The sequence below is a fragment of the Azolla caroliniana genome, unplaced genomic scaffold (genome assembly GCF_043228905.1).
Source record: "Azolla caroliniana isolate FFs.n. ecotype wild unplaced genomic scaffold, voAzoCaro1.0.p SCAF_8, whole genome shotgun sequence".
Taxonomy (NCBI): Eukaryota; Viridiplantae; Streptophyta; class Polypodiopsida; order Salviniales; family Salviniaceae; genus Azolla; species Azolla caroliniana.
Window position 1 is genome coordinate 6,160,628 of NW_028230443.1, and position 14,705 is coordinate 6,175,332.

The window sequence follows — 14,705 nt, forward strand, 5'->3', positions numbered from 1 at the left end:
AAAAATTGCCAATGGTTGAGACGCAAGGAGTAATATACACAAGTACTTCACATCTAAGGAGCTCCACAATGTCTATATCCTAAAATTGAAATGACAATATGCACAATATCTCAGCTTTAACCAAACATTTGTATTGAAACGTGACATTATTCTTGCCTAATATTACAATCCCAAAACAAAGATGTACTATTCTCACCTACTCATTCTGGATCAAAGTACATTGATGAGATATCTAATCATTTGGGCAGTCTAGAAACAAAGACCCTATAGTATACCTCCACTTATATATACGTCTAATATTTTGCTAATTTTTTAAACACTCTTTTCTGAATACATTTTCAAGACAAAAATATATTTAATGAATCCAAGGAAATTCAAGTTGAATATAATCAACATCTCTATTTGGTGTAGGCATTCAAAGCATTTTGTTCTTTAATGCTTACTTTCCTTCTTTGAACAACAGGTGCCAAGACTTTGAATGTCTATTAGCATGTTATTTTTCATGTACAATAAGATGATGGCCAGATCAACCAAACTTACAGACTAAACATTCGACACACATCATTAAAGTCACAGTTCAGTGAAATCACTTCCTATATCCATTACAAGAAATAATGTATACGTCTTTAAAGGATGAGCTTTAACTCCCAAGCATTTCAGATATGAATCATGAGACATCTTCAACCTGGCTCCTAGAACAATGGGAAGTAAGATTTCCCATAGTTGCATGCAAAGGATGTTTAGTACACAAACATGTCAAGCAATGCATGAGACACCATGGCTTCTCATTCATTCATCTTCAACAGCATGCATGGGATTTTCCTACTAGTATGCACAAGACATCTCAGGAAAGTGCACTCCTAAGCACTTCTCGTATGCATCCTAATGCATCTTGGACTTGCTATTTGTACACAAAGAAGGAAAATAGTGAGAGTAGTCAGCATCAAAGGTGGAAAATGGCAACGCATTGGAGCTGAATAAATAACAGGAATATAGTCAAGAATAATCAAAGTTAATTACAACTTTCATCTAATTTTATAATGTGGTAGCTCTATTGAGGAACAGCAAATATGCTAGAATATGACAATGCACAAATGGACCAGATTTCATCTTTGATAATTCCTCTCTTAATACATCATGCACTACTCTTCATTTTCTTTCTCCCAATACATTCACGTATGTGGAGCTCCCTTTTAGGATACCTCTCACACTTACCACATTTCCTTTCTTATTAGACACAAGGAGATCAGACAAGAACAGATTTTATTATATTTGAAACACACTACTCTTCATTTTCTCTCTCATACATTCATATATGTGGAGCTCCCTTTAGGATACCTCACACTTACCACTTTTTCTCTCTCTTACTAGCCACTAGGAGAACAGATTTTATTATATTCAAAACATCAGTGCCATGCAGGGGGTGCATGTTCTCAACACAGTTCATGCCCTTGCAAGGATGGTCACACAACATGCCAGCATAACTTCATCTCTATCTTGTCGCCCCCTAAATGGTTTCCTTAACTCACCTTTTATAACTTATGCCTGTAAATTTCCATGTCACTTCAACTGCATCCTACTCTGCCAACACCAGGAGAGTAACTATTGAGTATTCCTTAAAATTCCATTTTAGTGAGTTAAATACCCAGAATTTCTGATATCTAATCATTACTTATTATGTACAACTACAAGTTTATTTCAAAGTTATCAAATGTCTTACTCTTAACATGATCAGTTACAGGTGCTTTTGTTGAACAGCTCTGAAGTTAAATTTGCTGTAAATGCTGGAATTGATTTGAATTTCTTACAGTATACATCCACCTACACAAACATAATGGAGATCAGAATGAAAAATCAACAATGCCGACAGAATCCAATAGATGAACAGGATTTAATTATCTGAATTAGCAATTCATTAACAAGACAAGTAGAGTTCAACTTTGGCAGTTTTCTATTTGAAGGATTATCATCCTCAATGTGTGATTTCATTCCACACAACATTTTCAATTTCATTAAAAGATGATTTGTTTCCATTGAAATATAGGTAGGGAGGATGCTCTAACCATCCTTGATATTTCTGGGGAAGATGCATATTTGTTTGCCTGAAAGAATCAGCATTCAACAAATGTTAATATGCTCCAAGAACAGCAACCAATACCGGAGTATTGATCATCTTACCCGTAGATTCATACGATTTGATTCTAACTGAAATTCCATAGTTTCATCTTCATTCTGTGCATAAATTGATTGAAGTGTGAATAGTGTTACAGTCATGCCGGTTGACACCTCCTGTTCCTCACTCATCTCAACCTGTGAATACACAAAGTGCTGAGCCTAATCAGTACAACAGCGTTAAAGCAGCTTCCAAACCCTTTTTGAGAGAATAAACTTCTTACCATATAACCAAATAACAAGCAACATGCTTGCCTGAATAGGGAAATCTTTTCTGCAAATACTTTCTTATATCTGCAGTCAATATTCAAAAATGTTCCATAATCCATATTATCAACAAATCGCCCAGAATTTGAAAATGGTTTAAGGAGAACTGAAAAATGTTTCTCTAGTGGAATAAAATTTGCTACAATACTTGTATCTCTAAGAAATCAAAGAACACAAGTCATATGATTGCACCTCCTTTCATCCAAATTTACTCATATTCTTACATTCCTTTGATTTTCTTTTCATTAATTTAAAATGACTGCTGATATAAATATACTGAAAAATAACAGATCAGAAATCAATTCTTGCCTCGCCTCCCGCTTCTCTAGTGAGTTAACTTGCTCGTGTAATAATGATAGTTCTGTGTTTTTGGTGGACTCCATCCCTGCCAGAACAATAGAGGCAATGCAAAAAATGTGCTTAGTAGAAGCTAGGAATAAAATTCCATTAATGATTCTTCCCAGCAATTTATGTACTACTTAAAACAAACGAGCAGTAAATAAAATAAGTACTCATTGTCTGGAGACTAGCAAACCATGCGATCAAGATGATCAATGTCTGTGCCAGAGTATTTGATATGAATGGAGTGTATTTGATATTCCATGGGAGTATTCCCTGGTTACCCTACAGTAACCTCCTGGGTACTCTGAGAGTCCCAACGATCAGAATCCCCTATACACTTTTCTGGAGGCAAAGAACAAAAGGGAAGGCATACAACCCTCAGTGAACACATGTTGGTGAAAGAGAATCTAGTGTCCACCAAGGATTCTTGTCTCATACATTCAGCACTACATGTAGTTTCTGAAGTGGCCATGGCATGAAGACTGCATCTTAGGTTTTCCAATGCTTGTTATAACTGTAAGAGATTACGGCATCTTGTTAGCAATCTTTAAGATTGCAAAAAACCTCTGCTATACAAGAGATTGTTAACACAGTGAGTGTGTGACCCTCAGGGAAGGCCATTAATAAAAATTGGATTGATGGTAGAAAAAAATGACAATTGTGTAAGATGCAAAGATTTTGGATTGTTGAATATCTGGATATGAAGTAGACTGAAGCACATCATTTACATGTAACATTATGCCCAACGCATAAACAATCAAGGATGGATGTACAAAGGATCATATATTTGATGTTCCGAGGTTTGCTACAGTTCAGGAAAGGGAAAATCATTAATCATAGCTCGCCTTAATACATTTCTTAACAACAAAATCATACACTTCAAGAAGAATAAAATGAAATTAAAGTTACGATAAAACATGTTGAACACATAAGTAAGATGCATCTGTACTCAACAGGAACATATACCTTTATTCAACCTATTGTCTTCTAGAGATTTCACTTTTTCACGCAAGCCCTGAATTTCTGCAAGGAGAGCCTGCTTCTCAGCATTGACATCCAAGTTCTCCACCATGTGCACAACTCTAGTTGTCAAGGGATCATAGTCTCCCCGTCCTAACTGCAGCAGGCAGAATTTCCATTTCTTTCTTATAAATTTAGCTTATGCATACACAACACATGAAAACAATAAATTGTAAGAAACATCAGACAAATATGAGAAATAATCCTACTTATGTCTTACAATCAGAAAGAAACAAATATTTTTTGCAGTGCACAAGAAATTGAAATAAGATACCACTTAGTCACATACCCACACACAGTTAAAAGGACTCGCCATAAACTAATTTAACTGCCATGCACTTTCGAGCATCCTCATAGCAATAGAACTAAATGCCACGGGTCCTCTTGTAATCACAAGTTGGAAACAGGAGAAAGATGTAAGCGAGCCTTGGGCTGTAGCAGGTACTAGTGAAGAAGACTAAGTGAAGGTTAATCAGAAGCAAATCAAATGTACTAATTCACTACCTAAAACTCTACAAATAATGGAGCCTTGCAGAATAGGCATTGCCTTCATCTGTTGGGATCTATTGGGATCTTTGGAGTTATGTTTTATTTGTGTTTAAATTGAAATATATTGGGATCTTTAGAGTTAGTGTATACTTAATGTATAGTATCTAATATGGATATGCCATCTTGCTGGCAATATGATCCATGGAAAAAAAACCTCAAGACATAATAATCCGTAACAGGACCATGTGACCTCTCAAGGATGTCATTTAATGTACCTTTGTTTCTGCTTTTGCTAGGTCTATTCTTAGGGCGTCTCCTTCTCGCTGAAGATCTTCTACCAATGCCTCTAATTCCTGCATGAAGGGTGAACCAAAATCAAATTACAGCATGAATACAACCACACCCCAAATTTAGGTTCTAAAGTGCACCTGAATTCGCTTTTCTTTGGCTTTGCCAGGGGTGAACGTACCAATATCCATCTTATTTTGAGATGTAAGAATAGCATCCTCCTCATCATATGAAGCTAATATTGCTTTCAAGCCATCTCTTTCTTTTGTTAGAAGCTCCACCTATAAAATTCATTAATTGCAAATTGTTACAAACAAATAGAATCAGATATTGTTAGATTTACTCTTGTTGTAGCTCCTTGCAAGACATGAAATTTTTTAAATATATTGATATTTCTCGCGTTGCTTATATTCAAACCTCCTGCATTAAAGATAGTAGATGAAAAAAAAGGACAGTGAAAGTGTGACATAGCAGTAATGGCCATGCATTGTAAAACAGCCGAAAACAGATGTCATGCATTGTCACACAACCAGCAGAACAAAGAAAGCAAGGGGCGATTACCCTTGTCTTGGCTTTCATCAATAAGGACTTTTTTAGAATCCTTGCTCTCAAGCGCAAGTAAAGAAAAGAAAAAAGATGCATTATAGCTTATGCATGCAATCCCTAAGAGAAGCATGAAAGGTGGATCAATGACTGATCCTGGTTGATTCAAGAACCACAAGCAGTAATTGTGGAGGGCATCAAAACCAGTGTTAGAGGAATTCCCTCTAAGAGCTCCATCTGCGAGACAACGGTAGAAGTGTGATGTCCCCAAGCAAACAGAAGAAGAAGGATGAGAACTGGTCTGGATCTCATATGATAGGACAGACAGAAGGTGAAAACTAATGGGCAGTGATTAGCATCCACATTTGATTAGCAAGCTGTTCTTGTTATCTCTCAAGAGCATAGAACAGTATTATGGAGCCGAGAATATGTCTCCTCAACCAGACAATACATTAGAAATCTGCAAGTCATCCTGACATTGTTGTAAAATACTTAGCATAAAATACGTGTAGAATACGTATTCTAAGTATTCTACAAGTAATCTTTCTTTCTTTTTTAAATACTTAGAATATGTATTTTATAGATAAAATACGTTAAATACTTAGAATACGTTTAGAATACTTAGAATTCGTGTAGAATACTTGTAAAATACGTTAAATACTTCTTAAAATTTGAAGCTTTTTTCAAAAATAAATAAATATTTTTTGAAATGATAAATAATTGTTAAATAGGTTGAATACGTCAAATTTTAAAAAACGGCAGTTCTAAAACGTAGAATACGTGTAGAATACTTCAGAGTATTCTAAAACGTACTCTAAACGTAGAATACGTGTTTTTTAACAACTATGCATGCTGATATTTTTATCAGTAGCCAGTGTTTCAATTTAGATGGATTGAACCCTATAAAATTGAGCCTCATCTAGCTCACTAAAGCCACCATTTCTTTCATCCTGACTGGCATTCCCAAAGCAACTAAGCTTATGAGGACAACTATATCATATCAATGTCAAACAACAAAGATGATAGGCCATATAAAAAGCATTTCAACAATCATATTGGCACCATGTTTTCACCAATGAGCACTGCATTACTCGTAATACTCAGTCCCTCAATTCTCTTCCATTCTTCTTTGCTGATAACTCATAAGTAGCATTACTACCTTTCATCGTACTTGCAAGGTTTTCTAGTGCAGATTTGTATACTATGTTTTTCATATTTTAATTCTTGCTACGTTTCAATGACTGTTAAAAAGATGCAAAGAGAATGATGATATAAATTGGAGATCATACTCTTATGCATAACAAACCTCAAAGAATCCCAAAATACCCCTACACAAATCCTATTTTCAATTCCCTCACCATTTCCCACACCATGTTCAGACTTTTGTATGGGAAGATTACAGGGCCATACTTGAATCCCACCAGTCTCAGTAGCTGTCAAGGGCCTATCCTAGAAATACAAACATCATTCTATTACATACATCTGAGAAATTGATATCAAATCAAAAGATGTTACAAAACTGTATCCCAAATCAATATGCACATTACAATGATTGCTATCAACCTAACAAAACATTATACAAAAAACATCAATGGTAGGTATAGTGAAGGTCACATTAAATAAGCGCTAGTATGAAGGAATTATTTTATGATTTAAACTGATAACCAATGGATATAAAGGGATGAATATCGCATAGCTGAATCAAACAAAGAAGTTTTGAGAAGTTTGTTGATATCCTTACCTTCCTCTTTAGCCTCTGATTCTGCAGTTCCAAATCATTGGCAACATCTCTTGACAAATTGGCATTTTCCTGGCCTCCTCTATTCTCTTTACCACTGGCAAATTCAAGTTGTACTGTCAGCTCTGCGATTTTTGCAGTTGCAAAGAGAGCTTCCCTGTCAGAAGAAAAGATTATGAGAGCTTATCTAAAGTTTTCAAGATGGTGAACACCAATCAACCAAGAATTTACCTTCGAAGAGCTGCAAACTTTCTCGGTATATCATCCAGTCTTTCAACATCTGGGATCTCATCTAGAAGGCATTTCCATGATTGCAATTCTCTTTTAAGGGACTCCACTTGTATCTCACGATCAGCAAGCTCTTCCAGAGCTGCTTCAGCTCTTTCTGCCCGTAATCTCTCACTTTCAAGCTTCTCCTTCAGAAGAGAAACATTTGTATGGAACTGTTTGACCTTTCGAGCTTCAGCAACATCAGCTTCCTATAGAAGCCGCAAACACTCCAAACTTAGCATTCATGAACATGTTAAACATCACATATATCATGAGTCAAACATCATTTGGAAAAACTTTTAAATAACCATGATTTTTTCTTGATTTACCCACATGCCCTTAGACAAGCCCTATAAAACAATTATATGTAATATATCACAAGTTATATGGTTAATGCAAACCTTTTTTTCTTTTTCTGGTTCTTATGTCATTTAAAGAGCAATGCAATGTCATTATACACGCAACCAAAATTTATGATGCAGCATATACAAGCACGAAATTGGTGGCTAAAGGCCTCTAGAGCCACAATGTTAAGCAATAATACAGATACTTCAAAATATGATGACCAAATAAATATAGCATACTCCAGTTTCAGGTTAGTTCATATTACAAAGCTCTTTAACTCATCTCTCAGAGTCTTGATCACTAATTGCACATCTTGGTCATGAGGAGATGCAACTTGACAGGTTGTTGCTGCAAGTTTTCTTGATAGCTCACAATTTTCTTCCAAACACTGCAAACAAAAGATGAAAGAAATCAAAAAGTGCTTTTGCAACTAAGAAGGAACAAAACCATGCTACTTTATTCCAAAGTTATGCATCTATTCTTTTCTGAAGGGAGAAACACCTGAGCTATAAGCAAACATATCATTTGACAAATCCCGAATGCAAGTAGATGCCAAAATCAGTGGAAAATTCCAATAATACTGATCCAAATAAACATCCAGAGACGCACTATATCCATGATACTCATGCAAATACATAAGACGGAGTTCTACCTCAGACAAGCGTTGTTGGAGATTATCACATTGAGCTTGAATGGCTTGGACTTCAGCTTCAGCAATCTGGATTCTAGATTTCTCAGCAGAAATCTGAAAAATGAATATTTTAGAAATCAACTGATGCTGGCATTGACCATTGTGGGCAGCAATTAAATAATAGGAAAATCTCTGAATACCCTTACATTTACTTATTATTACTCCAAATGACCCAACGTTTTCATTATTTGCCCAATGCCCTTGTTCAACCCCTTGTGAGCACTTATGTGGTCAATCCATTCTCTTTTTCTCTCTTTTGGGAGGGTCCCTCAGGCATTTCAGGAGATAAAAAAAAAACTAAGGGTGTTTTGGAGCTTCTCTTGAATAAACTGAGGCACTTTACATGAAACCCAGAAACAATTTTGGGATCAATTATTCTTCTACAGACCTCTATATTAGCTTTTGATGCATCTCGCTGAATATCCTTCTGCAGTTTACTGATGCATTCTTCTAGCCATATGATTTGCTTCTTTGATTCCTCTTTGGTTTTATTTGATTCATACTCTAAGGATACAATTTTATTTGTCGCAGCATCCAGTTTCATTTCTGCTTCAGATCGATGTCGCATCTCCTGCTGGAACTTAACCTGTGCATATCATTTTAAATAAGATTATGTTGAAATGAATTCCTTCAAGTAAAACTCTTGCTGATATAATACTGAAAACCTGCTACAGAATATCCAGCACCTCAAGATCCTCACATCGCTTGAACTGTGCACGATACATTTCTTCAGCCCGCTCCATTTCTCTGATGTATTTCTCCTCTATTGCTCTCTCACGAGCACTTGCTGCCGCCTCTTCTTGCTCCAACCTCTTTACCCGTTCCACTAGACCTTTCTTTTCTACATCTGAAAAGAGTAGCCTCTCAATTAAGAAACAATTCAATAGACACTAAAGCAGTGAATTCAAATTGGAGAATCACATGGGCAGATATGGACGAGAACATCAAATTTCTTTTAATTGACAGGTACTCAAAGTAATAGAGAGCTGATTTGTTTTGGTAATTATAGTAATAGATGACATCGTCCAAAATCCAGACGGATAGAAAAGTTTGTAATACTCAAGTTTCACCCTATGATACTCTCCGAAAACCCCTCTAAAATGTATAGAATACATCTATCATTAGGATGTTCAGCCTATGATACTCTCCCAAAACCCCTCTAAAATGTATAGAATACATCTATCATTAGGATATTCACCCTATGATACTCTCCCAAAACCTCTCTAAAATGTATAGAATACATCTATCGTTAGGAGGTTCTAGAGTTTATCTAACACATCTAAATATTTGCATTGTAGAATTTGGACAATGAAAAACTCAAAGGATCCTCAAAACTCCTATAGGCCAAACTTTCCAAATACTCTGCTACTACTTAGACCAAAGTTATGAGCCAACTTTGGTACATAGAAGGAATGTGGTGAGTTTCCCGAGACTGCAAAATATCTTCTATAAATGCTCTCTCTTAAAGAGTTTGCTGCATTACTACAAAACAGTAGCTTTTCCTTCAGCCCAAATGGTTGTATAGCACAAATAACTTTCACCCTTATTTTTTATGGCTGCTCTGATATTTATCTTTACCACCAACAATGCCTTGCGTTCATAAGGTGTTGCAGTATATTCTTTCTGAGAAGAGTGACAAGAATTTTCTAAATTTTTATAATTACAAAACAACTTCTTATTACCTGCAGACATAGCGGAACTCCGTAGATCCTCAACTTGCGATGAAAGTTCTGCAATCTTTTTTTCTTGGTCTTCTAGGTTCTCCAAAACCTCGGACTTGACCTATCATAAAGTAAACAATATGGTATCAAATAAAAGAACAGTTTTAACATATCAACCATCGCCACCAATGGATGTACCAACCAGATAACTCTTACTTCCACGAGTGAGCATTTGCAGACAGCAACACGTTTAAATACAGAAAAGGCAAAGAAAACATAGAACACAGCAAGACTATATGGAGCTTAAAATGTAGATGCAACTTACGGCTTGCAGTGGATGAAAAAAATGTACAGAATGTAAACAGTCCTGCCTATAAACGGGAACATTTTGCATCATGAACTTTATGTAAGCGGTGGACATAAGACAGGTAATACAGAAGTTAGCACTTAAACATCAAAAGTGCATTCAAACTCATTTTGTAATTGGCACAATTATTGCTATGATCAATGAAAGTGCATTGACTTTCATATCCATAATATAGATTTGAGGGTTCTTGCTTAGGAGCGTAGTTGGGACATGAACAGTCACAAACGTGGACAGTCAACTGTAAAAGGAGACAGCATGCAGTTGGACAAGTTCATCTCATGGGAGTGACTTGTGATGACAGATGGTGCGTGAGGTGCTCAATGGAGCCCGTTGACAATGGAAGTTAGGATCTTGCAGATTGCTATGAAGTGCAGTCGGAGAGTTGAGAGTAAGCTGATCCCTTGTTCGTCAAAGTGATCAACTACAGTACAAACGAAGAAAGGGAAACTGCGAAGAAACCATCAGTTCTTTGTACAGATGTCATGTATTAGAACTTTGAGAGATATTTCCGAACATCCAGATTATTTAGAGCGATGAAAGCAAAGGTTATTATTCAGTTTATGACACCATCACATCTATACGGCGACCAGATAGCAGATTCAACACAATAGCATACATATGGATGGACTGAACATTCTAGCCATTGCCATAGGTAGCTCTCCTACAGATCAAGTTTCAACACAATAGCATACATCTGGATGGTCTGAACATTCTAGCCATTGCCATTGTCAAGTTTCACTACAATCCTCATCAAAATTGTGCAGTGTGGGGGTTGACATCGTCGAGAACAAAAGGAAAGATCGAAACAACATTAGGAAGCTTTCCAAAATACAAATAAGCCATTTCTTCGCATGAAAGAGAACGCGAATAAAATAAAATAAAAGCCACATAAGGGAAGACAAGGAGGAGAGACCAAAGTAGCGAGAAATCTGCAGAGGGAGACGGGAAAACGCACCATTTGCTTGCACTTGTAAGTACAACGGAAGCTTCCATGAGCGTCACCATCGAGATGATCACAGTCGAGATGGTGATCAAAGGTTATTTCTTGCTGGCTGTGGCGAAGGACGATCTGCTGCTGAGGTTGAGAGGAAGGAAGAGGCCCTTCTCCTCCTCCTTCTACTTCTACTACTACTACTTCTTCTTCTTCTTCTTCTTCTTCTACTACTACTACTACGCTGTCTCCGTGGAGAGCAGGAGGAGAAGGAAGGCGAGGTCTCTTGTACGCAGGAGGTGTCCGCTGCATCATGGCGGATGATTCTTCTTCTTCTTCTTCTTCTTCTTCTTCTTGCCTGACTGCCTGCCTCCTGCTGCTGTTGCTTCCTTCCTTCCTTCCTTTCCTTCCTTCAAATCAATGGCGCCAAAACTTGAGCTCTCTCTCTCTCTCTCTCTCTCTCTCTGTCTGTCTGTCTCTGTCACTGTCTTTGGCTATAACATGTGGCGTAGAGTCGGCAACGGCTCGGCTCAAGCAGCCTAAACCGAGCTGTTAAACCGCTCATAAACGGTTTGATGGTTCGGTTTGTCTAGGTTCATGCTTGTGCTTTCTTAACTAGCTTGAGCTCAATGTATTGTTGTTTGAGTGGGCGGGATCCCGGCGGACACACGGACACTTGCATGTGGTGTAGGAGTCGGCAACAGCTCGGCTCAAGCCTAAACCGAGCCGTTAAACCATTTTCAAATGGTTTGGCGGTTCGGTTCAGGCATGTGCTTCCTTAACTAGTTTGAGCTTGAGTTCAATGTATTGTTGTTTACGTGGGACAAATCCCGGAGGACACAGACACTTTGTCGCCGGCCGGGCGGTGTCGTTCATTGGTGTTTTAGTGGCCACATGGCCATGAGACGCACCCCGTACACATTCAAGATATGTCGGTAATCCATCAGGGGGTTGTATCGATCAAGAGGAAATCATGTATGTGCACCTTAAAGAGGTTGTATAGCTTATTATATCTGATACTTATCGTTTGTCAAGCTGCCAAGAAATAAGTAATTAAAAAGTTGAATGGTGAGATGAGCGCTCCCCCCTCTCCCCCGTTAAGGGAAATAATGTCATGTTTCTTTCATTGTAACAAACCCTACAAGGCTTTTGTATTTTCACTCTCAACTATTGATTATGAGCCAAATCTATGTCAAGAACATGGTTATATTGTAATTATCAAGAATCGGATGGATTTTGTACAACGGAAGAACTATGTGTGTGTGTGTGTGTGTGGAGAGAGAGAGAGAGAGACAATAAAACAGAAAATCGTATTAACAAGAAAAACAAGAATTGCCAACAACATACAAGGAGAAGGTCACCTTCTCCCTAAATTCTCTTACTAGCACCTCATATTGGGAAAGAGGTCATGTCTTAACTACCTAAAGAATATGTGTCATAGAACATTAACTTCTATGACACACTAGTTACTATACAAGGAGGTGGGTGTTCACACACTCGAGTATCCTAGAGTGTGTTCCCACTCACAGGATGTTGAGTTTGATTCTCAACACGTCGGATGGAAGTTTTGTTTGAATCAAACTCAACTTCCACTCGTCGGATGGTTTGCTCAGACTGGTCTTCGGATTAGCTTTGAGTCGACTCCGGCTTTAGCTTCGAATGACCGCTACACTCCTATTGCTCCTTACTCCACCTCAAGCTTGATTGGTCGAAAGTCCCAGGTTTGTCGTGAACTATCTCAGTTTGTCGACTCCTAGGGCCTTGGTGAAGATGTCGGTCGTCTGCAAGTTTGTGTTGATGTGTTGCATGTCAACATCCCTGGCCAGAACACACTCTCGAATGAAGTGATAGTGCACTTCGATGTGTTTCGTTCGAGCATAGAAGGTTGGGTTTCGAGTGAGGTGAATATTGCTCACGTTATCGCAATAGAGGATAATCGGATCCTTGATGGGAACGCCCAGATCCTTCAAGATTCTCTTGAGCCAAACGACTTCACATGCGGCAACGATCACGCCCCTATATTCGGCTTCGGTGCTCAACAATGTGACTATTGGCTATTTCCTACTACTCCACAATATGCCACCACTGCCGAGAGAGAAAACAAATCCGGATGTCGATCATCGGTCAACTTTGTAGCCGATCCAGTCGGCATCGGTATAACCTTCAAGTCGAATCGGTGTGGCCGATTTGTAAAGGATGCTGAAATCCATCATCCCACCCACATAATGTATCGCTCGCTCAACACAGTCGAGATGGATGTCTCTACAGAGTTTGCATGAACTGGCTAAGGAGGCCGACCAAGTAACTCAGGTCGGGTAATTGTGAGGTAGATCAGGCTTTCAACTAGCTATTGATAGAGTGTCGGCTCACACTCACTAGTGCATGAGTCGGCATCTAGCTTTAGATTTCATTCGAGAGGGGTAGTGACAAGCTTACACTTTGTCATCCCAAACTTGTAGAGAAGATTGAGGATATAATGCCTTTGAGAAAGCAAGATGTTATCATGAGTTTGAATTACCTCTATTCCGAGAAACTAATGAAGTTCCTTCATGTCGGTCATTTCGAATCGGCTGGAGAGGAGCTTCTTGATGTGCTCAATATTTGTTATATACTCTCCTCCTATGACCAAGTCATCCACATAGGTGATGATAAATACCTATCCTCTGGAGTCGCTCCGGATGAATAGAGAGTTGTCAGACTTGGACATGTTGAAGTTGATTTGATGAATAGAGAGTTGTCGGACTTGGACATGTTGAAGTTGATTTGATGAATATATTGCATTATCTTCGAATGACATGCTCTCGATGCCTACTTGAGGCCATAGAGAGGATTTTTTAGTCAACTGACTGCAATCAGATGTGTAGTCGACCTGAATTCAGGCGGTTGTATCATGTACACCTCCTCTTCTAGCTCGCCTTGGAGAAAAGTGTTCTTTACGTCCACCCTTTTGCTGTTGCAAGCGCGATCACGATTCGAATTGTAGTCATCTTTGCCACCGGGGCAAAGGTCTCTTCGTAGTCGACATCGTGCGTCTGCATGTACCCCTTCTCCACAAGTCTGGCCTTGTACCGATGGACAGTTATTAGAGATCTAGGTACTAAAGTAAGCTTAAGATAAGGATAAACTAATGATAGATAGAAAGGAGAAAGAGAAAGAAGGGTGCCGATCCACCCGACCACCCCCGAGCGAAGGGATCGAGACGGACTCGAACCTTGATCGGCGTCCCATATCACCGTCGTGCCGTCGAGTTGTACCTGTTGCTGGCACGCTCGCTACAAGAGTTGACCCACCACAAGAGCAGAGTCTCGATGTAGTCAAAAGATGATCAAATGAGGGTAGTTAGGCCTCTTATTTATAGTGATACCCAAGGCCCCCAGGCAAGTTCACACTTGACCTAATGGGTTGTCTCAATCCCGAGGATTAAAAGTAATCCTCCCCTTCTTTACACTCCCATTTAACCCTCACACTTATCCACGTGTATAGAATACTACGGTAAATTCTCACCACGGGATATTAAATGGTCATGCCCGTAACAACAGTGCCATTGGCGTTGTGCTTTACTTTGAAGATCCACCAACATT

The 14,705-nt window shown here is 38.5% G+C and overlaps 1 protein-coding gene across 2 annotated transcripts; it reads right to left on the reverse strand.

The window, feature by feature from the left end:
- Positions 1-1,368: 1,368 nt before the first annotated feature.
- On the reverse strand, positions 1,369-11,495 carry LOC147860914 (mitotic spindle checkpoint protein MAD1-like). Of its 2 annotated transcripts, none has more exons than XM_087323639.1 (17): positions 11,149-11,495; positions 9,848-9,947; positions 8,852-9,012; positions 8,554-8,751; positions 8,127-8,219; positions 7,740-7,862; positions 7,091-7,338; positions 6,863-7,016; positions 4,719-4,859; positions 4,566-4,643; positions 3,748-3,898; positions 2,749-2,824; positions 2,397-2,466; positions 2,179-2,310; positions 2,064-2,102; positions 1,721-1,821; positions 1,369-1,576 (listed from the first exon to the last, which is right to left on the reverse strand). In XM_087323639.1, the coding sequence occupies exons 1-16, from the start codon at positions 11,437-11,439 to the stop codon at positions 1,732-1,734; spliced, it is 2,145 nt and encodes a 714-aa protein (XP_087179765.1). In that variant the 5' UTR covers positions 11,440-11,495; the 3' UTR covers positions 1,369-1,576; positions 1,721-1,731. The 2 variants fall into 2 exon arrangements, with proteins under 2 accessions (XP_087179765.1, XP_087179764.1); XM_087323638.1 differs by having other exon boundaries at positions 1,369-1,581.
- Positions 11,496-14,705: the final 3,210 nt, after the last annotated feature.

Bases quoted from the DNA above. Each gene is read 5' to 3' on its own strand.
- LOC147860914 (XM_087323639.1), bottom strand. From the start codon at position 11,439: ATGATGCAGCGGACACCTCCTGCGTACAAGAGACCTCGCCTTCCTTCT. The intron at 9,948-11,148 runs GTGCGTTTTCCC...ACTTTATGATAG, and splicing joins CTTACAAGTGCAAGCAAATG to GTCAAGTCCGAGGTTTTGGA. The intron at 9,013-9,847 runs GTAATAAGAAGT...TACTCTTTTCAG, and splicing joins GAGTTCCGCTATGTCTGCAG to ATGTAGAAAAGAAAGGTCTA.